General features: G+C 33.4%; 1 protein-coding gene across 1 annotated transcript; it reads right to left on the reverse strand.

Annotated features, from left to right (window-relative positions):
* Positions 1 to 2690: 2690 nt before the first annotated feature.
* Positions 2691 to 21506, reverse strand: LOC123539397 (heat shock 70 kDa protein 12B-like). The gene is made up of 7 exons (XM_045323966.2): positions 21368 to 21506; positions 16746 to 16895; positions 14640 to 14788; positions 13309 to 13608; positions 12784 to 12928; positions 10280 to 10414; positions 2691 to 10145 (listed from the first exon to the last, which is right to left on the reverse strand). The coding sequence occupies exons 2-7, from the start codon at positions 16891 to 16893 to the stop codon at positions 9190 to 9192; spliced, it is 1833 nt and encodes a 610-aa protein (XP_045179901.2). The 5' UTR covers positions 16894 to 16895; positions 21368 to 21506; the 3' UTR covers positions 2691 to 9189.
* Positions 21507 to 21766: the final 260 nt, after the last annotated feature.

The following is a 21766-nucleotide window of genomic DNA, read 5'->3' on the forward strand; positions in this document are numbered from 1 at the left end:
TGATACCTGCTATTGTATACGTTTGAATTGCATTGAATTTTGTTAATTTGTAGTTGTAAATAATAGATGCAGTTTATCACATCCGTAATATCTATAATTTTTCATCATAAACTTTACATATCTTTTTCATATTTTAACTTTAGACTTTTAAATTATTTATTTTAGAAATAATGGAAGTAATAAGAGACGTATTTTAATTACGTGACGTATGAACTTAGTAGCACATATATTTTGTATAAGCAGCACGTATTATTTATGGGAGCCTACGGAGGTATGGTGTACCCAAAAGAGCAGTCTTATGCCCTCACTTATTTATTTTGCTATGGTGCTTACCGTATGTTATATATTTTAGCTTCTTCCGCCAAGCGACATGTACCCCGCCGTATGAACACATTTGCGGATGTCTCTAAATTGTTTTTGTACTTTTAACATGTGTAAATGTTGAGTTCTGCTCAACCCGGGGCTAGAGGGCGTGGACGGTAGCATGCATCTCCACTACCGTCCATGAACAGGCTCAATCAAACCGAGCCTGCAACATTTTTGTTTTTGTTGTGTTGAGCAACCTGTGGAATTTCCACTTTTTCTATTTTAACTGGTGATGATGTCACAACCCGGAAGTACAATACCCGAAGTTCACTTGTCTTCACTCGCCTGGATGTGATTTTCCCAGCGCAGAGCTTTCGTCCCACGGTTGTGCCGTAAACCGCAAAGACGATGATTTTTCTCATCCTCTGAAGTCAGCTCAGGGACGCAATCACCTACCATCATAGGGAGCAAAAACGGAGCTGTTGTTTTTTTTTTTTGTTTGTTTGTTTTTTATGGTTATTGTCCCTGGTACGTCCATCCTTGTCACAGAACTGAAGTCGCAAAATGAGTTAACTGACATAAATCATTGCTTGATTTTGCCGAAATTCTGAAATCTTAGTAACACCATATTGTTCAATGCGAACATTGACACTCAAGCGATTGAGATTGATTTCAATACTTCAATGATACATATATATTTATCAATATAAAAAAGGGTAGGTTAGATGTTTTGGTTAGTACATAGCTGTGCCAGTCAATAGCTATGATTATATTCTATTTTGTAGGTCGTCTGTAACATAAGACTCCCATTATCATTTATGTTTAACTTTTGTGCTATTAGATCTGCTTCAGGAAATTCTTTACTTTCCAAATTAACTCGGGAGTCGAAGGCGTCAGACATTTAGAAGATAACGTCACTTGCTACACGCCGCAAAATGTTAGAAATATTCATAACAAATTGCTTCAACTTTATTCTAAGAAGTATCTCTAGATAGAATGTTATCAGTGGTTCCACTAACTCGAAACCTGTGTTGAATATCTTCACTCTTTACTGACTCCGAGGTGAAACAACGTTTAAGTTTCCAGTCCGCTATGGGTGCCTTGGTAACTTCTAACGAACGTTCTGAAATCCCATAATGTATGGAAGTATAGTCACGTAACTTTAAAATTCCCTTGAATGTCAAGCTCGCCTTTATTTTGCTTTCTTCAATGCCGTTTAGATTATAACTGCCAACCCTTCTTGTGCTGCTGTGCGACACGGACGTACTACTTTGCAGAGTTCTCTTGTAACTTGTACTTTCAACAAAAACGTTTCACAGACACTTTCGAAAAGCACAGCTTATAATTGTGATGATTAAATATGCAACAAACTTATGCTGCACAAAAATCTCTATGAATTACATTTAACGTAAAGAATAATAAACGCTTCTTTAAATTGCTGATTTATACTTTTGTCCTAACAGCCCATTAAGTCTTTGGAGTCATGCTAAAATATCATATTCATAAGAAGACGTTATTTCCATTAATTGCGCAAATGAGTGCTTCCGCTACAGTTACGGCAGATTCACTGACAGTTTCTATTTTCGTGAAAAGCATTAACAATACAGCTTTAAGCTATAAATATGATACGGATGCATTACTACACACTAATTGGATAAATTTAGAAGAACGTTGAAAATGGATATTTATCTTTATAGATTAGTTATCGGAACTGCCGTTAGTGGTTTAGAAATATAGTACAAAATTTAATAAGAAACCGTCTAAGGGAATGGCAAAAAAGTGGTCACTTTAAATAAATGGTTATTCTACAAAATCAGTTGTTATTTGATACCACAAAAATGAACTAAAAGTGTTTGTTGTTTCAACGTAAATATATGTGTCGTCCAATGTATGTTTCATATTGCTGCCAAGTTGAAATTAACTTTGAGACAATTACAATTGCTTTCAATGATTTAAAAGCAAACAAAATAATGAAACAAAGAAAAGCAATGCATTTTGTTATAATGCAAATTATGTCTTGATACTATACATAGGCAAGAACGAAACAGTTAGTAAGATATGACTACATGTAAGATAAATTAATAATTCATATGAGTTTACAAAAGCAAGTTTACATTAAGGTAAAACATATGAGCACAAGTGACAAAACGATAACCTTAGTTCTCTACTGTTTTCCCAAATTGACATGATCGGGATGTTTGTTCGTCGTCGTTGTTGTCATTTGTAGGCCTGCGTCCATAGTTGTATCATCGTTTCACTATTGTGACTCGAGTAGCTTACAGAACTATTAAACTCAAGTGTTATGTACAAAAAGGGTTAAGGAAAAACAAGACGTTTCGCATTATGTTAAACGAATCAAGAACCCCTTTTTTGGTGGGGGGCTTCTTTCTTCTCTGTTGTTTTAGAGATATCTAATTCAGGAATAAATCAGTATTCCATGTAAATTTTCGAGGAAAAATACGCTCTCCGAATTGTAATTTTGTCTGATGTTTATAAAAACAAGAAATAGCTATAATACATATATTATACTGAAACTTTAAAATCTAAGAATTTTAGAACAATTTTATAATGAAGTATATCTAAATGGTGTATAACACAACTGCAATTCACGAAAATCAAATGTTACATTTTTGTAGGATCGAACAGTAATATTATCTATCTTTCTAATAGATACATGTAATTTGGTTATCATGGGTTTCTCTACGACTGATATATAACTATCCATTTTACAAGATGCATCAACGTAGCACCTATCACATGTTACATGTATTGATAACGAGTACCTTAAGTAGTTCTTTACGAGTGATAAACCAAAGATTGTTGTGTAACGATGTTTATCTGGTTATGGTAGAATGAATCGTGAACTTGGCAAATTTGGAACAAAACTAAACTTTTATGAATTAATGACAACCCAAGAGTAAATCTGTGAAACAATAACGTTGCTTACTTACAAAGGATAAAGTATGATAAATTCAAAAATATCAACTGATTATATAACAACACTGGGTCCAAATAAGGGAAGACCCTATACTGTCACCACATGGCTCTAAAAGACATGATAAAATCTATTAGTCTTAAGTAGATGCATATTTGAATTTATAACAAAATCTTTGTCAGAAGATCCTTTTGGAAGTATAGAATGCAACTAAGCAGAATATTAGCAGAGAGGAAATGAAAAGTAAAACACCTCTCACTCCCCTTAGCACAGGCTTAATCGGAACGCTATAACTCGGGTCTTGAATGTACTCCATGATTCCATGGTGTCACAAAAATAAAACAACACTGAATCCAAGTACGGGGAGATGTTTAACAGCTGCCACACGGCACTTAAAGATTACTAGTGTGATAGTTGATCTGTAAGAAGATCCTTTGGGAGCAATGAATAGAACAAAGCAAGTAAGTATGATTCTGGCATGCATTTGTCTTATTACAAGCAGATGAATTTGTATTAAGTAAGTTTACAAATAATGACATTATTTGAACTGAATTAAATGTATCATGACCAAATTGCTTAGTCTGCATTTATCTAAAGTCTACATTATAACAACATTGTCAAATAATAATATATCCTTTGAACAACAACAAAATATTATATTATGCTAAAATTTCTATTTGAAAATATGAATCATAACTACACAATGTAAATACGAACATTCATGTTTATGGCATAAACAATAGTGTGTGTTCTGCTAAAACAGCATATATTTAACAATGTGTAACGAAAGACAAAAATAATACAACCATTTACCAATTTTAACAAACGTTACCTTTGATTGTTAATGTAGCTCTTCAACAACAGGAAATAACAAGAGGGCCATAATGGCCCTATATCGCTCACCTGTTATCATTGCACTTAAGGACAAGAAGGTAAAGAAGATCATAACCCATCATGGGATCTGGCCGGTTCAAGAAAGGAACCGACATCTTATAGTGATACAAGTTTTGTGCAAGTTTGATTAAATTCAAAATATAAATAAAGCTGCTTTTGTGCAGACAAGGTCAAAATAGCTAAATTTGGCCTTTTAAGGGGCCATAACTCTGGAACCCATGATGGGACCTGGCAATTTGAAGAAAGGAAACAAGATCTTATAGTGATACAAGTTGTATGCAAGTTTGGTTAAAATAAAATCATAAATGAAACCACTATCGCGCAGACAAGAAATTGTTGATGCACAAAAAAGGCAAATTCTGGTCGATTAAGGGGAAATAACTCTAGAACCCCTAATGGGATCTGACCAGTTTTTGAAAGGTACCGAGATATCATGCCAGTACAAGTTGTGTACAAGTTTGACTAAAACTGCTTTCAAAATGTGGTCTCCATCCTGTTCACAAGAAATTGTGGACGAACAAACGAAGGGCGGCCACAAAATCTCACCCTGTCACGTAGTGACAGGTGAGCTAAAAATAGAGAATATTAGGTTTAAAATATGTTCGACTAAACTAATTTGTTGAAAACAAGAAAAGAACAGATTGTTCAGCGTCATTGAATATTCAGCATATTCATCAAAGCGTAGGCATGTCAAAATGTCAAATTACGGTGACGTAATTCCCTGTCTAAAAAAAGAACATTAATGTATAGTCATTGTTATTAATCTATATTTTTACCAGATTTTGTTTGGTTAAATATATAATGTTTCTATTTGGGTGTGTGGGAGTCTGAAATTGGGATGTTTTATTAAAGTGCGTCACACCAGATCACATGACCTACGATACTGGCTTCATGTTGCTGATGTACGTTTAAATTCAACTTTGTTTCAATACTTATTAATATGGTGGTGCATTGTCCTAACGTAAAACGCTGATTATACTTTAGTGTGCCAGATTGTCATAATGTATAGCGATGTACTGTTGTAAAGTGGTGTTCTGTATTCATAATGGAGGTTGCTGTATTGTCATAATATAAAGTGTCGCATGGTGCTTGCATAGAGTTGTGTATTGTCACAAAGTGATTACTACGATTATGTACATTTGGGTATTGTCATAAATAAAATACATGTAGCTGTATTTTTATGATCAATAGTGCTGTTAGTCATAATTTAGATTGCTGTTTTGGCATAATGTAGAGTGCAGTACTGCCATAAGATTAAATAACGTACTTTCACGATATTCAGAATCAGAATTCGTGTTATACACGGACATTAAAATATGTTTATAGCCTAAATACATTTCGTATCTTAATATTTAACACATAACTGAAGAAATTTGATTTTAAAAAGCGCTTTGTTTTTCATGCCATGTGTTCACATATATGTATTCAACCTAGTAGTTATTCTTTTACAATTTTCGGATTTTATGTTAAGATGTTACTTACTTGCCGATAAAAAGCCACGTCGTTCGCCCTCTATTGCAGTAGGTTTACTTCCTGTATTAAATACTGTTAAGTGAGGATTGTGTCATTACCCGAGAGTAGTTTAATTTTTTTCTAAAGAAATTGTCTTTTTATATATTAATTCATTTTACTCTTATTTGCCAGATTTATTTCTGAATGAACTTGTTGAATCACTGGGTGATTGTGACATTGCGTGTGCGATTTAATCAGCAGGAGAAAACAATCCAAACTGCCTGTCAAATTTGATCTTTTTATCGTTGGCCGTATGCAAAATAATTCCTCTTTACGTTGATTGTTAGCTAATAAGTAATTGAACATGATGTGACATATTGTCTGCGTTGTGTAACATCAATAAACTTTGACGGTTTTCGATAGAAATTTGATTTACGAAGTTTACGAAAATGTTCGTGTTTGCATTCTTTTATTCATGGGATATCAAAGTGTGATGTAAAATTTCTATCAATTTGACAAAGTATTACAGTAGAAACTCCGAAAACCGGACCCTCCAAAAACCTTCCAAAAACGGACGATTTTCAAAGTCCCAAGTTTTTTTCTTATAACTTCAATTAAAAAAGCACTCTGAAATACTAGAAACTCTGAATTCTGAAAAACCGGACGTTTTCTCATGACCACAAAGGACTTTTGTTCATCAAAAATCCTCTGAAAACCGGACAGTAAGTGTAAAACCTTATGCGTATATCACTTTGAATTGATTTTAAAAACATAATCTAAAGCAGGTGACAATTTTTGTTTACCAACTAACAAGCACACATGTTACCTAAGTAGGTGAAAAATTCATTTATTTGTGTGTTTGTATTTTGTATATTAACTATGAAAGATAAGCTTATAGTATTTAGAACTAAATAAGTACAGATTCAATTGTATTACAGAATCATTGATGTGGCCGATACGCGAACAAATCTAGCAGGATATTCTTGGGAAACCTCTAGGAGTGCATTTTTTAAATTCTTTGGAAAATGAAATTTATTATAAAAGAATAAAAGTTTTACAAAACCGTAGAATTTTTCATAAGTAAGCTGTATGTGATTGTGTTTTGTTTCAAAATAGAATATATTTTTAAGATATCTTTAAATACCAAGAATAGTTACGACGTATCTTTTATTCGTTTCTTCGTTAGTGTCAAAATTTCTGAAACAAACAGTGCCTTAAACTGTACTAAAGAAATTATTTTACTACTTTTTTGCTGGGTTCAACGTCGCATCGACACAATTATAGGTCAAATGGCGACTTTCAAGCTTTGATGTTGGGAAAAGACCCCCATTCGACAAAGTTGCATGCGAACTTCTACTATGCTTGTTGAAGATAGGGTAAGCGCGAGGTTGGCCTGCCCTAAACGCGTTTAAACCCCAAGTTTCCTTTATTTAGATTACTGACCGTTCCAAGGCGGTGCCCCTATTTTCAACAGGTTGTTTTGTTTGTCTTGTATTGTGTGTTGCGTATGTTTTCTTGTTTGTTGTAAGCGTTTTTCCTCCGTCTCACTCCCCCTTTTGCCCTCTCCTATCTCTTGCATTTATGCTACATTTTGCATCCCATCCCCTTTAGTTTTAGTAAGTTTTCGTGGCTCCTCTTTATTTTGGCAGCCGAGTCCCAAGACGGTAGTTGATTGTTTTTTCCTACTTGAGTGGGTGCGATTGTAAACTCGTGAGTCTATAACAATGCCCTACTGTTTTCTTATGTGTTGCTTGCTCGTTTTTTTTTTATGTTATTCAGTTTGATCGTCGTTGTGTGTTTGTCTTCGGTACATAAATGTCTGCGCTATTGTGGATTACGTTGTAGTGCGACTGTTTTTAAAGAACATGGCATTCTCTTGTATATTTTTCCTTGTTCAACTTTCCCCTTCCCTTCGGATTTCTACCCATCCCCGACCCCATTTCGCCCCTTACAATTTCCTTCCCCTTTATCAATATTTAGCTTAATATTAATATGTACTTGTTGGATGTTTGAAGCAACCCGTCTATTTTTCCATTACAGCTTTAATTGTTGTGGGCCTACTATGTAAATGCGTGGCTCTGTTTTTGGTACCCTGTGCTTCCGTGAAATCTACCTTTACCTATTGTCTTTTGATATTTGCTTTAATTCTTTAATGCACTCTGGCATAAAGATAAAATGTCCTTAAAAATCACTGTATGCTGGTTTAGATTCACTATGCCACAACTTTCGATAATTTTCGGAAAATAAAAAACAATCGAGGATTCCTTCGATAAGAAGCAAAATCAACCCTCGCATCTATTTGCAAACGACCTTCTTCTTCCATGTACAAAGCTGAAAGGACCCAAAAGGAGATTAAATCACAAAAAGTGTATTAATATACCAACAAGACATAAGCTAAAACGGGCCCTTACAACAGGATAAGAGCACCTTCATTAAAAGGTTTTGAATGGTAATCATTAAAAACACATTAATGTTTTACAAATTCAAATTAAAGTTAAATGGAAACGGAAATCAACCTTGACTATGATACCATAAACAAGCAGGACATTGGAGTAATTGGGCAAAAAAACAAGTTCCGTTCACATACTCATTGATAATTAATACAAATATATATTGGAATCAATCATTATTTATCCGTTTGTAATTATCTACTATCAAATGTTGTACATTCACATTACTGAGAAAATACAAACAAATACACAATACATCTACACGAATAATATTAAATGGCATAATCCTATCTTCCTACGTCACAGTTTACGACTCGTTCAACAAAGATTTTGTGAAGCTGTGTTGCTTGTTGCTATTCTGTAACATGTCACTGATGTTTATTGTTCTACGTACCCACTGACTCACATAATGTTATATTGAAAACAACCAGTGTTTTTATTTTGATATATTTCAAGCAGGAATAAACCTTGATGAACTAAAGTCCTAATATTATTTTACAGAGTCGGAAAATCTGAATGTGTACGGGATAGTTCTCGATTCCATAATGTTTCATTTTCTACATTTTATAACGAATTAATTACAAATGTGTAGGATCGAAGTAAACTTGCAACGTCTGTCAACATAGTCATTATCAAACAAAATAAAATCACAAGTACATATATAATTTTCAAAACGTCACTGCTTAAAATAATTCGTATCTATTTATACAAACTAGATTACATTTGAAATTATACTTTTATATTATTAGAGTTATTTGCAAAACAATGGTCTTTAAAGCAAATCAAAATAAAACAATGATACGTATTAATTCGTAAATAATCTGGAATAAAAATCATACATGAAAGTAATTTCTACTTCAGTAGATACTGTATATTGCCGCAATATTCACAGACATATACGAACGATCTGAAGCGCTTACAAAAAATTTTTTGAAATGTCATGACATGCAAACACGGTGATCCATTTTTCATCTGCATTTTTTAAATCATTTAATATACTTATTTACCATATACTTTTTTACAAAACAATTGTATGGTTACTGTTGTTTCATATCTATCTTTATATTAACGCGTTTACAAACTAACAAAATAATATTTATCCGCTCTTAACTGCGACATATTTGTTGCCAAGTTGGTCAACTAAATAGACAACTACATATCATCCAGGCAATCTAAAATGACGTCTGCTTCTTTTCCAGATGCTGTATCTTTGGCTTTAACTTTTATCTCTGTTCCGCCAAATATGAACGACACGGTGAAACTACCTCCGGTTCTAAAGCCAATCAAAGCCCCAAGTAGATCCGGGGTGAGAGATACTTTCAACGTTCCGATGCGTTTACAGCTCTCGTCTGTAACGAATGTTGGATTTTCTTTGGTTGACGAGAAGATTTGAACATTTGTTTCATCCGCTAATGGGTGTATTGGCATGTATTCACGCTCGGCTTGCTCTTCACCTAATCGTACAATTTGACCAATGCGAACATGAACGTCAAATATGTCGATACAGCATAGAACTCCCATTATATTTTTCCTTTTTCCACGTCGATGATTACATTCACTCCCTCCTTTCTTGTGGATGACAACTGTTCCATATGTAAACTTCAGTTTACGCTCTGCAATAACTGAAGGATCATGACCAAAGATGACGGCTCCTTTGATAATGCTCAGTTCAGGTTCAGGTGGGATAACGATGCTTATGTCAGGAAATGCTTTTAACATTTCGTCCTGCAGTATGATAGAATCGGAAAAGCCTCCAACCATTAGAATTGTTTTACAGTCCGACACGTCTGGGTGTTTCAAAATTGTGGAGACATGCTTCGTAGTTTCTTTCACGGATATGTCGAAAAATCCCCGGAAAAGTTCAAAGTCTATTCTCATCTTGTCGCCCGATACAACTATATTTTTCTTGTAGCAAGAACGCTCTATCGATTGCTTCAGTGTCAAACCAGACTCGTTTTGTAATAGCTCTTGAAATGAGGCAGGGATTCGAACAGTGACTTTCTGGCCAAGGTCTGCTTCTGACAGACGTTTTTTCACTTCAAAATCACATTTCATTTGCAAGCAGTCTTCCATGTGACAGCGTTCCATCTTTTTAAGAATAGCTTTTCCTGCAATGATTATTGAGTACGTGTATGTAATTATGTCTTATTCAATATCAGTGCATACGTTTGACAACAAACTTATATATGAAAATAGTGTAATAAAAACAAGCCATAACTGTTGATAAAAGATATATACGCACCAAATATTTTTTGTAAGAACGTGTGGTATTCTTGGTCAACTTTGGTACCACCCCAGTTTCCTCCAGAAGCCTTATGTTTTTCTTTTAGCTTTCCTTCATCACCAACCTCGTGGACTGTTATATCAACAGTGCCACCTAGACAAAAATGTTCGTATGTAAATATATTGCACATACAATGATACAGTATACGTATCATCTAAATAAAAATAAAGTAATTTAGTAGAAAATATTGTAACAGAAAACATATGTATATCTTAGCTAGCTGACAAAAATACCCAGGATATTGTTATAGTTTTGGTTCTTTTGGATGAAGAAGTTCATTCAATATTTGTTTAATAGAATTTTGCATTAGCCAGTGTTAGGTGGCGTTATCCTATTACAGTTTCCGTCAGCTATCGTGAACAGACTATAGACACAATAGAGAAAGTGGAAACTTCACAGGTTGCTCAACACAACAAAAAAGGAAATGCTGCAGGCTCGGTTTGATTGAGCCTGTTAATGGACGGTAGTGGAAATGCATGCTATGGTCCACGCTCTCTAGCCCCGGGTCGAGCAGAACTGAATATTTACACATGTTAAAAACAAAAAACAATTTAGAGATATACGTAGATGTGTTCATACGTTGATGCACATGGGACCTTCAATGCTACACTAGTGTGTAATTCCATGAAAATCGGCGTATGGTCCCCAGTTAAAATACGAGGGGCGTCCAATATGTAATAATACTCTGTATGTAGTTCCATAACCGCTTGTTATTTTTAGATGCGGTTTTCAACACATTATAGAGCAATTTATTTGAATCACAGTGCTATATAAATTATAAAAAAATTGGTAGATTCAAAGTAAAAATATAATCATTTGAGTAAGGTGGACTCGGGTATATACTGGACAATTTTATGTCTAAAATTTGGAGATTTTAATATGCAATTCCTTGATTCTACTATTCAACAACTAGAACTATAGTTCAATTTTCAGTTTAAATAGATTAAACAAATCATGATTTTCACAAACACATTTGAAAATTAAGATAAAAAAAGTTTATAACGTTGTTAAATTGAGTGTATATATTTTTACTTGAAAATGATAAGATGAGTACAATAAGCCTCTGCAATTTTGTCAGGCGCGAAAATCATCATTTAAAAAATTCTTGTATCTTAATTATCGATTGCGAAACTAGTTCTTACATTCCTTCAACTTAGATTAATCGCTATCAACACCAATTCCATATGGAATCAACCTCGAGAAGATTTTTAGTTGTGTTGTAAAAATTAATAAATTGTTTAAAACAAACGCAAACACATCACAAATTGCTGTTCCTCGTAGAAAAATGATAGAATTTTCTGATTTTACTAGTTATTCTATTTTTCTGAGACTCTGGATGCCCGCGACAAACATAAAGTATAATTATGGTCCAGTATACCTGAGTACACCTCTCTCAAATGATTATATTTTCAATTTGAACTTGCCAATTTTTACAATTTATATAGGATTGTGTTTCCAATAAATTGCTCTATAATGTACGAAAACCGCATCGAAAAATAACCAGCGGCTACGGAATTACATATAGAGTAGCATTACCTATTGAACGCCCCTCACAATGTTTGCCTTAAACGAGAAAACAATGGGCAGAACTAAACAACCTGGAATTTAAAAAGGGGATCTGAGGTTATGAAGCCTGCATATATCAGGAACTGCCAAAAGACAAAATAAAAAAGCAAGCACCATATCCAAGGGGTGCTTAAACAATACCCAAAGCTAAAAAAGCGGGAGTATTGGAACCACCTGGTTCGAAATGTTCATGCTGAGAAATTAAACAGTACCAATAACATAACATAATAGTCGTGCCGAACGATCTGAGAAGATCGAAATATAACAACCCTGACTGAATGTACGGGGAGACTTTTTACGGTCGCCAAACGGCACAAACAACGCTGCTGTGATTATAAAATATCTTAAACCGAGTCTGCGATATTGCTTGCTTAATTGCATTCTATGCTTCCGAAGGATCTTGTTAGAGATTTTATTCCTGTTCGCTTATTCTTTCTGTAAGAGGTAGTCTTTACAAGTTTTTATATGTTTTACATTTACGTTTTATTTGTCTTGTAGATTTTATTTCTATTCATACTAAAACGGACTGTTCATAGTTCATGCTGTTTCATATAGAAACGTTATTATATCATATTTTGATAGGAAAACCAACTTGAAGGTGAACTGATATTTTGGTATCGAAGATGTTATTGTTGGGTACTGGTTTAATTTTTTAGAATATAGGTACGACACTGACTACTTAATAAATATATCTGGACTAATATAAATAAGAGACGACGTGTTAATTCTACCGTAATCATATATTGATTAATTTTCCAAGAAGATACCTTTGAAAGGCAAGATACAGACCGCTTTTTGATGTACGCATACGTTTAATATTTTCTAGAAAGACTATATGCTGTATTTGAAAGCCTTTAAAGACGGGTATAAAAACCACTCCAATTTCTGATAATTACCTCCGGCATCTAGAATCATGTATTTTGATCCTGGTTGAAGATCTGACATTGAGCCTTTGCGGTCCATAACAGGGAGGAAGCGGCAAAAAATTGAAGCAGCTTCTGGTTCTAGTCCAATATATAGGTTGTCTTTTGGGATTCCAGCCTGTATATTAACGACTTTTGTGATTATGGCTATTATATGTGTGTGTGTGTTTTGTTTTTTTTTTTTTTTTTTTTTTTTTTCTTTTTTCATCTTCATGATGTTTTTGCAATATCTCAATACACAAAGTGTCACACCGTAAATCTTTTCATTTTTTGATGTCAATAATTTCTAACATAAATGCTGTGAAGCTAAAACTATACTACGTATACTATATGTAAAAGCAAAATATTATATATCTCTTTACACCAAGTTAAAATGTCAGTAAAATTAAATCATCATTTTAGTTTACAAGGGACTTGTAATCTTGGCTAAATACATAAAAAGGACCGCAAAAAGCTCATGAATAAGTATGTAATTTAAGATTTGAAAGACAAATTTACTTCCTCTGCAGCTTCCCTCATAAACTGTTTTGCAGCATCATCCCAGATAGCTGGAACAGTAAGCACCCATCGAATATCATGTCCTTCTACAGCAGACGATCTTTCTGCCTGTGCACCCTCCTCAACACTATTAGCCTCGTCTTTCTCTTTCACTTCACAAGTGCTTTCTTTCTTTATAAGGCCTTTGTTGACAGTTGAAATCAAATCATCTTTGAGGAACTTTATTGAGAGAGCAAAGACAGTTTTAGCTAGTAGTTGCTTTCCGGAGACATCCTTTAGTTTGAGGCGTCTGTCTATTGTCTATAATGAAAACAAGAGGTTATCGTAGCAATGAGCATTGGTGGTAATAAGATGAACAGTGTTATTAGTTTGTTCTGTTATTCTTGCTTTATATTTCTGTCAGAACCTTAAAGTTGTTTTATCAGATTTTACTCAAATAATGAATTTGCTGGAAAGATTACACTGTATATTCACTGACAACTTAATAGAATTTAGGCTATCTAGGTTACAGTTCTTAAAGACTGGAGTCATTAACAACTCGTGCGTCCTTTATTTAATACCGATGAAATCGGTAATAGGAAATGCGAGTGGCGTTTCACTTTTTATAGCTTCTCAGAAACATACTTAATTGAGCAATTTCCTTGTTGCAGTCTATGGTTCGAATAATGACCTTGCAGATGTTTAAAGTAATGTAACACGAACTCGGGGTTTCCTGATAAAAATTAAAAACTTACACAATAAGAAGACCGTTTGGAAGGAAGGATATAGCGCAATCAGGTAAACTATTTACAGACTCGGTTTGACTAGCTAAGTTCATGAGAGGTAATGAAAGGTACCCGTCACATTTCCTATCACCGGCGAAAGTAGAATTCTATCAAGGAAGTTTGAAGTTTACCTGTTTTATTTCTTAACTGACGTTTAAGATTAAAGATGCACACTGTTAGAAAATTGAACGGTTTCTTAAATTAAATCGTACATTATTATTAAATTAGAGGTTAAAAATATCTGAATATATATGTTTCATGTTTCTTTCGTTTAATTCCAAAGCACTGGAGCCTTCAAACTATAATCTTGTACTAATACTTCTTGAACTTGTTTGTTTAAAACGAGCAATATGTTAGATGCAACTTAATAATAGTGAGGTGTTTGCATTATCTTTCGAGCTGTAACACATTTGATCCCAAATGGAAATTTTGTTCTTCTATCGGAGGGATGTTTTTGTCTCATCTATAATCAATGTGGTTACTACAACTTTAAACATATTCATGTACAGTGTGAATAAACTTAATAATATTTTTCTACAAATTCTACAAATTCAAACAAATGACTACCTTAGAGTATAACTGCATTTTGAACCGTTGGAAGAAATACCATTCTGTATGTGTATCTTCCTCTGATAATGTGGCGTACTTCCTCTCAGCTTCATAGCCGAATGAATCAATTGTTTCTCCATCAGGCATAATCAAAAGAGATGTTGGTGCTATGTATGACAATATAATATTAAAGCAAAAATCCAATATTTCAAATACGGACCAAAAGTAATTATTTTATGTAAAAAAGTGGGCAATACGGCAAAACTATGTGCAGTTCACTGTCTAACAGTCTGAAGAGAATGCAAACGGTTTTGCCATTTAAATTGCAGGCATAACTACAATATGTAGTTACTTGATAAAATATCTACCTTATTAACCATAAATGGAAGAAAATAAACAATACTGACTTAGAACTTTTGTGAATATGGACATCTCTGTTTATATATGTTTGTACCAGACATTTGCGAATTAAGACGAAATGGACTGTGGACACCTAGGACGATCAATATTTTAGGGGAATCATCTCAACGTAATGAAATTGTATTATGTGCGTGACATAAAACATGCCAATAATGCTGATAATATCTAACTAATGGTGCTAACATTTCTCGGTAGGGATATAAATTTGACTATGTCTGTTTGTCTATCAGTCTGTCCGTCTGCGACAAAGTGGTCAAGGTGAGCTAGTATGATCGCCCTGTGATTCTCTTAACAAAACGTCGGACGAGACTGACACTTGGTCAAAGCTGGGTAGGCTACTAGATTTCTAGATGGTTATTAAAAAGTTTTTAACCCCAGACAATGCAATATCTATAATAAATTTTAGAGTTCTTTAAAATGAATATTCTGACTAAACTTCATGAGATCAAAGTTAATATACAATATTGCCGCTATAGTGTTAAGAAGGTTTTCCCATGATTTGACCTAGTGACCCAGTTATTGACTCGGGATAACCGAGTTTTAAACTTGAGCAAGATTTTATGAAATGACTTTCTTGCCAGACTTAATGTAGATCAGGTTAATAAAGACTTTAAATGTGTAAAGATTTTTTTCTATTTTTCTATAATGTGACTAAGTGACCTAGTTTTCTATTCAAGTTAACCCAATTTTAAATAAACTCTTCTATTTATAAAGAGAAATGTCAAGACTTAATTTCTTGTAGAAAATTCGACATTTCAAGCGTGTTTATTATAAGATCTTAATAAATTAGTTTTTTTATCCAGATTCAAAGTTAACCTATATTCGATAAAAGCAAACATTCTGACCCGGTCATAAAATCCAGTAGAAAATATTGTCTATTAATCGTTGCTATGTTTGCTTGTTGTTATTTTCTTTCTTTTTTTTTTTCATGATCAAACCTCATGATCCTAGATACTCCAGTTTCGAACTAACTTAAATAAAGTCAAACATTCTAACCTATTTTCATAAATATTAGAGTATAAATCATGGTCTCTAGTGTGTTTACAATGTTTTTCTATAACTTCACCTAGTAACATCATTTTTGGATTGTAGATGATGAGGTTTCAAATTTGATGTAGATTGTATTAAGGTAAACATTATGACCAGGTTTAATATAGATCCAGTAGACTAAATTATATCTAGAGGCTTAACAAGAGTTGTCTATAATTTGACATAGTCGACAAGTGTTTGAGCCAAGATGACCCCGTTTCAAATTCTGCAACGATGTTCTTAACACAAGCATTCTGACTACGTTTCATGACGATTTTACAAAAATTGTAACCTTTAGTGTCTTAATAATCCGACTGTGAACGAGGACGACGATGGAGACAGTGCTCCCATGGAGCATTTTGTGCTCAGGCGTGCTAAAACTAAAAGTGCGTAACTCTTAATTTTGAATAACATTTCTATACAATTCCGTGACGGTCGTTTAATACTTTCGGCGATATGTGTAACAGAATATTTTTCTTACGGACGGACAAACAGACAAAACTCGATACATATTCACAATCGTATAGTGGTGGCATAGTTAAGCAGGCCTTGCTACCCTTAAACGCATGTTTTGGTTGCTTTTTTCTACAGCACATAATATAATCAAATTACATGTATATTGAATCGTCCTAAGTGTTCACGCTCAGTTTCGTTTTTATTCACAAAGTCTATTACCTTTTTGAGAAATGGAATTCCCGGGACTTTTCCATCTCCTTGCTGTAACTCTTGTTGGTTCTTGTTTAAACGTATGTTTAAATGAAAACGCCCATGATGAGAAGGTTGTGCCAAAGTCGATTGCAGCGGAAATAAATACGTCAGACATTACTGGAAAGATTCCCATTTTTGTTTATATATGTATTAATTAATATAATTTTACAGTTACGAGATAAACAACAAAAACTGTACATATGTCACTTTCTTTACAAATATATCGAAATCCACTTATAATGAAAACGACAAAGGAAAGCTTTTTGTTATAATAATGTCAAAGACAGTATCTCGATCGCTTTGTTTCTTATCTTTTTTTTTTCTATTATTCTGTTGACAAGTTATGCCATAATTTGTGTTTTTGTCAATGTAACATTACGTTATAGAAAGTACTGTACAAAAAAGAACATATTTAATCTATGTCTCGTGTGGCCGCTTGTAAGAATTATTATTACAATCTACGAGAATAAGGGTCGATCCAGAAGTAATGTCACTGCATTCGTGGTACATTAACATCTCCTTGTATCATAAATCATAATCGGAGTGCGCATACGTGCAGTCTGATCAAAATCTGCAATGTACGCTATTTTGTCAGTAACTTTTTAGTAAGGACCCCTTTAATAGATGGTCAAATTTATTTTAGAAATTTAGCAGGCTTAGAATTAAACTGCCCGTTCCCATGTAAATATGTTTTTTATATTAGCTATACTGTACAGTGACCGCTATAATGTTTCCGAGATACGTTGAGCACTGTGTCATTTTCTTAAGTATAGAGAACCATTCCATTGGCAACATGATGCTAATTGCTTGTTATATCTGTGTTGTATCTTTCGGACTTTCACTGGTATTGATTTAACAAACTGACTTAGATAATGTATCTAGTTTCTAGATTTTCAAAACCTAAACTTCAACATTACTTTTACATTTATTAGACAAGTTATCATTACCAAACGTTTTACATACACACAATTTCAGATGAGAAAGGATGCTCTGAGATAAACTGAGATAACAGGGAAGATTATCTTCCTGCGTTATTAAACGGCTTTTATCAGTTTTATCATTCGTCATGTAGATCTATCTCAACTTTCCAAAATAAGCAATGTACTCTCACGTACACTCAAATTTCTGAAGTTTAATGTCAAAATCAGGTGTGTGTATGCAAATAACAAGATATATAATTTTGAGTTTTGTCTTAAATTCGATAAGCATTTTCAAGGTATCATAAATCATTAATATTCGTGGGGGACGTTTAAGTGTTTATATGTCTGTTTAAAGGGAATTCCTACAGTTTTTTATGCGCATCTTTCTGCGCAGCCGACACTTTCTATGGAAAACTGAACTGAAGTCAACATTTGTTGAAACATGTGAAAGACAATCTTAAATATGAGGAATCTTGAATAAAATAACATTTTTGATAAGTTTTATCAGTAATCAAATGTTGATACTGGTTTATGTTGTATTGACAAGTATCGTGTCTGACAGGTATCTTGCTATTTTTGTGGTTGTGTTTTCACATCGCATTTTACTACAAAGACAGTGTTGTTCATATAATGTAAGATAATTGACTTAGTACTGATAAGACAATATCACCTCTCAGATTATTTAGTATTCAATTATAGAAAGAATTAAGAACTTTTAAAACTTTTTTTAACTTTTAGCAGACATACATGTAATCAATTTGGCCAGGTTCGCGCCATCTTCGTCCGAACAGGTGTTGTATTTTAGCGGTCTTAACATAGAATTTAGCCTTGTGGCCCATACATTTTAGCCATTTTTATGCTCACAATACAATTATCTATACACAAGAAAAACAGGAAGAAATTCTATGAAAGAGTTTTTTCAAAATTTAAAAAACATATTCTTCACTATGGGTATTTTTCATTGAAAAAAGTTCACAAAAGTAAGTATGAAACAATTTTTTTTTCATTTGTACCTATTATTGTAAGGATAGAGCATTAAATATGACTATGATATCAAATGAGTATATAATAAGATCTGTAAAAAGAAAAAAAACAACCGTATTGTGCTGTCTTGATGTATATTTTGGTTGGTATTTATAAAAAAGCAGAAAATTATGAAAATGTTGAAAAATCGCTGGCAGTTTCAGCAACAGTGGGTGTGTTCAAAACATTTTTTCACAAAAACAAGCCTGGTGACCTATTGTTTTTATTTGTTCATTGTTTTCAGCACCAATTTTCCTATCATATATGTGAATTAAAAAAAAAAATTCTATGAAAGGAAAAAAAACTATAGGAATTCTCTTTAATATAAACATTTCTTCTACCAGCAACTATATTGTCGTTTATATGGCGTTCACTTAACAGACAGTAATATCTTCGTTTTCAAGTTTGATGGACGATACTCGCCATATTCTGCCTGTAGCGTTCTTGAATCTAGGTAGCGAAAGCTTAACAAAGAAATACTCAACTTTTACGACATTAAGTCTAACACCACCTCATTAACGTCTAGTTAACTTGCTTTTCTGTTTTGGTCAGAATTTTAATACATACAGCTTATATTGCTTCTGCACATGCTTGATAAATGAAACCCTTAAATGACTTTGTTTGAAGAGATACATAAAGAATGTTTATATAACTTGTTATTGAGCCACTTTAAATCATGAATTCCTTGGTTGATCTTTACAACGTTTGGTACACATCTTTCGGACATGACCTTTAAAGTTCCTCTAAACAGTTATGGTACTTACATGTAATTCTAACACGACCAGCGAATAACCTACATACATGTAGAGCAAAATCTATCTCTGGCTATTCTGCAATAAATCACTCGCGTGCAATGACGTCATCCGAACCATGTGCGCAGCACGGTCATTAAAACTAATTACCATTTTTAACACTGTTGATAGTATGTCGTGTTAGAATCGAAATAACAAGTTCCCAGGTGTGATTTATCGTAGAATAACCCTAGTTTTTCCTTCTTATGCGAAATAATATATCACTCAGACCTACGGCTTTCGTGATATATTCTTACGCATAAGAACACGGGTTACTCTACGATAAACCACACTTGGGGACTTATTATTTCTTAATTGAACAGAGTCAAATACAAGAAAGGATATTCAGTTTTAGTAAATATGATAAAAACAAGGACTTATCCCTGAAACTGCTAAATTTCTATAATCAACATGTCCATCTTTCAGTTTTGACAGTATCATTAATTAAAAGGGTGCTTACCAAAATGATACTGACTGAATGGCGGACAGTGCAGATCATGATCAGACTGATAGGAAGTACAGTGTAACTTCCGAAAACCGGACCTTCTGAAAACCGGAAACCTTTGAAATCCGCACGAAAGTCAAGGTCCCGTTTTTTTCTGTTCTTATTTCTATATATTTTTAACCTCTGAAAACCGGAACTTCCGAATTCTGAAAACCGGACGATTTTTGAAGCACCGTTTATATTTTAACTCTAAATTTGACTTCCGAAAACCGAACAGCAAAATATTTACAGGATTAAAAATGTCACCTGATAATCCAGAAACGCTGTCAACATGTTCTTTTGTTTATTTATTAGCGGTGCGCATTTATTTTGACACGCTATATAATCAAAATGGTCATTTGATGCAAAAGTAAGAAGTAATTAGCGATTATTTTCATTTGTATTCAATTTATGAAAACGTGATGAATTAAGTATATGTGTTAAAAACTTTCTTAATGTTTGAACAAATAAAAAGATAGATGTTTTAAATGATTAGTTACATCGATTAAACTATGCAATATCAACATTAATTAAAATTTAATGTTGACGAACTCGGGACTCCAAAGATGGTAAAATGTAAGTGGAAAATGTTTGAGTAAATGCTATTATTAAAGTTCTGTTGTTTCTTTTTATACTTGTTATTTATGTATTTATTATCCTTAATGTTTGTAAATAATTAATTAACTATTTATTTAATTAATTAATATGAAATTGTAAAATTAAAAAGGATAAAAAACTCCTTCATCCTACGTGTAAGAAAACATAACTCTTGTGCACCACGTCCACTTTGCCTACAAACTTTCAAACTTCTGAATTCCGGAAACTTCCAAAAACCGAACTTTTAGGCTGGCCCGGAGGTCGTTCGGTTTTCGGAAGTTACACTGTATAGGCTGATCATGATCAACACTGCTCGCAAAGGCAGAATCAGTCGTGTCCAGCATGATTAGGGTTTACACAGTCATGTGTTGCACATTGTCGCATCTTTAATAATTATCTTTGAATGACAAAACTGCAAATTCTTGACAGTCAATGACTTTGAAAGTGACAACCTCTTAATATCATTGTACGACCTCTTAATATCAATGTAAGTAAAACGTAGGTAGTGCATTGTTGATTGTAGCGTCACACCAGCAATTACAGATCATATTGTGATAATCCCGTTTCATTTCAGACACAGACAGGCACCAGGTTGGAACTACATTCTCTAAGCCAGCTAGTTGGCTTCATCACTTGAAAGAATTATACACCCAAAGCGGAGTTTCGAGCCCGCAGCATTGACGGGTAATTTATTTCAGTAAGCGACCTTTATAACTCAGCCTCGGTAGGCTTACTGATAAATTGACAAAAATGAAAGTTAAAAAGTATACATACTGTCTTAATCCTGTTTAAATTCAAGCACAATGAAATAAGAAATAAATCATTTTATCATATGATATTGTAATTTCGAAAAATGATATAAAGCGATATAGGATTTTCAGAAAATGATTTCTAATGCACAGGACAAAACTTCCTCATTGTTAGCAAGATAAAGACGTGCGTTATTATCATGAATTTATTTCCATATAAGGCGTAAATGAAAGATAAAATTATTTTTGTTCACGACAAATTTTCGTGTGACATTATTTCATAATAATTGCATAAACCGGATGTCAAGTACAGGCCTTGAATGAAATTAGAATTAGAAACTTGCATGTTTTTGGTCATAGACCATTATAATTATTATTCTAAGCAAATTACACAAAAAGCCTTCAAATAATTACGAGTTTTCAC

Source organism: Mercenaria mercenaria, chromosome 18 (genome assembly GCF_021730395.1).
Source record: "Mercenaria mercenaria strain notata chromosome 18, MADL_Memer_1, whole genome shotgun sequence".
Classification (NCBI taxonomy): Eukaryota; Metazoa; Mollusca; class Bivalvia; order Venerida; family Veneridae; genus Mercenaria; species Mercenaria mercenaria.

What these genes read in the sequence shown, in the direction of transcription:
- LOC123539397 (XM_045323966.2), bottom strand. Translation starts at nt 16,893, where the DNA reads ATGTCTGACGTATTTATTTCCGCTGCAATCGACTTTGGCACAACCTTC. An exon ending in AAATGCAGTTATACTCTAAG is followed by an intron (nt 13,609 to 14,639) that starts GTAGTCATTTGT and finishes TTTTCATTATAG; the next exon opens with ACAATAGACAGACGCCTCAA. An exon ending in GTTCTTACAAAAAATATTTG is followed by an intron (nt 10,146 to 10,279) that starts GTGCGTATATAT and finishes TAATCATTGCAG; the next exon opens with GAAAAGCTATTCTTAAAAAG.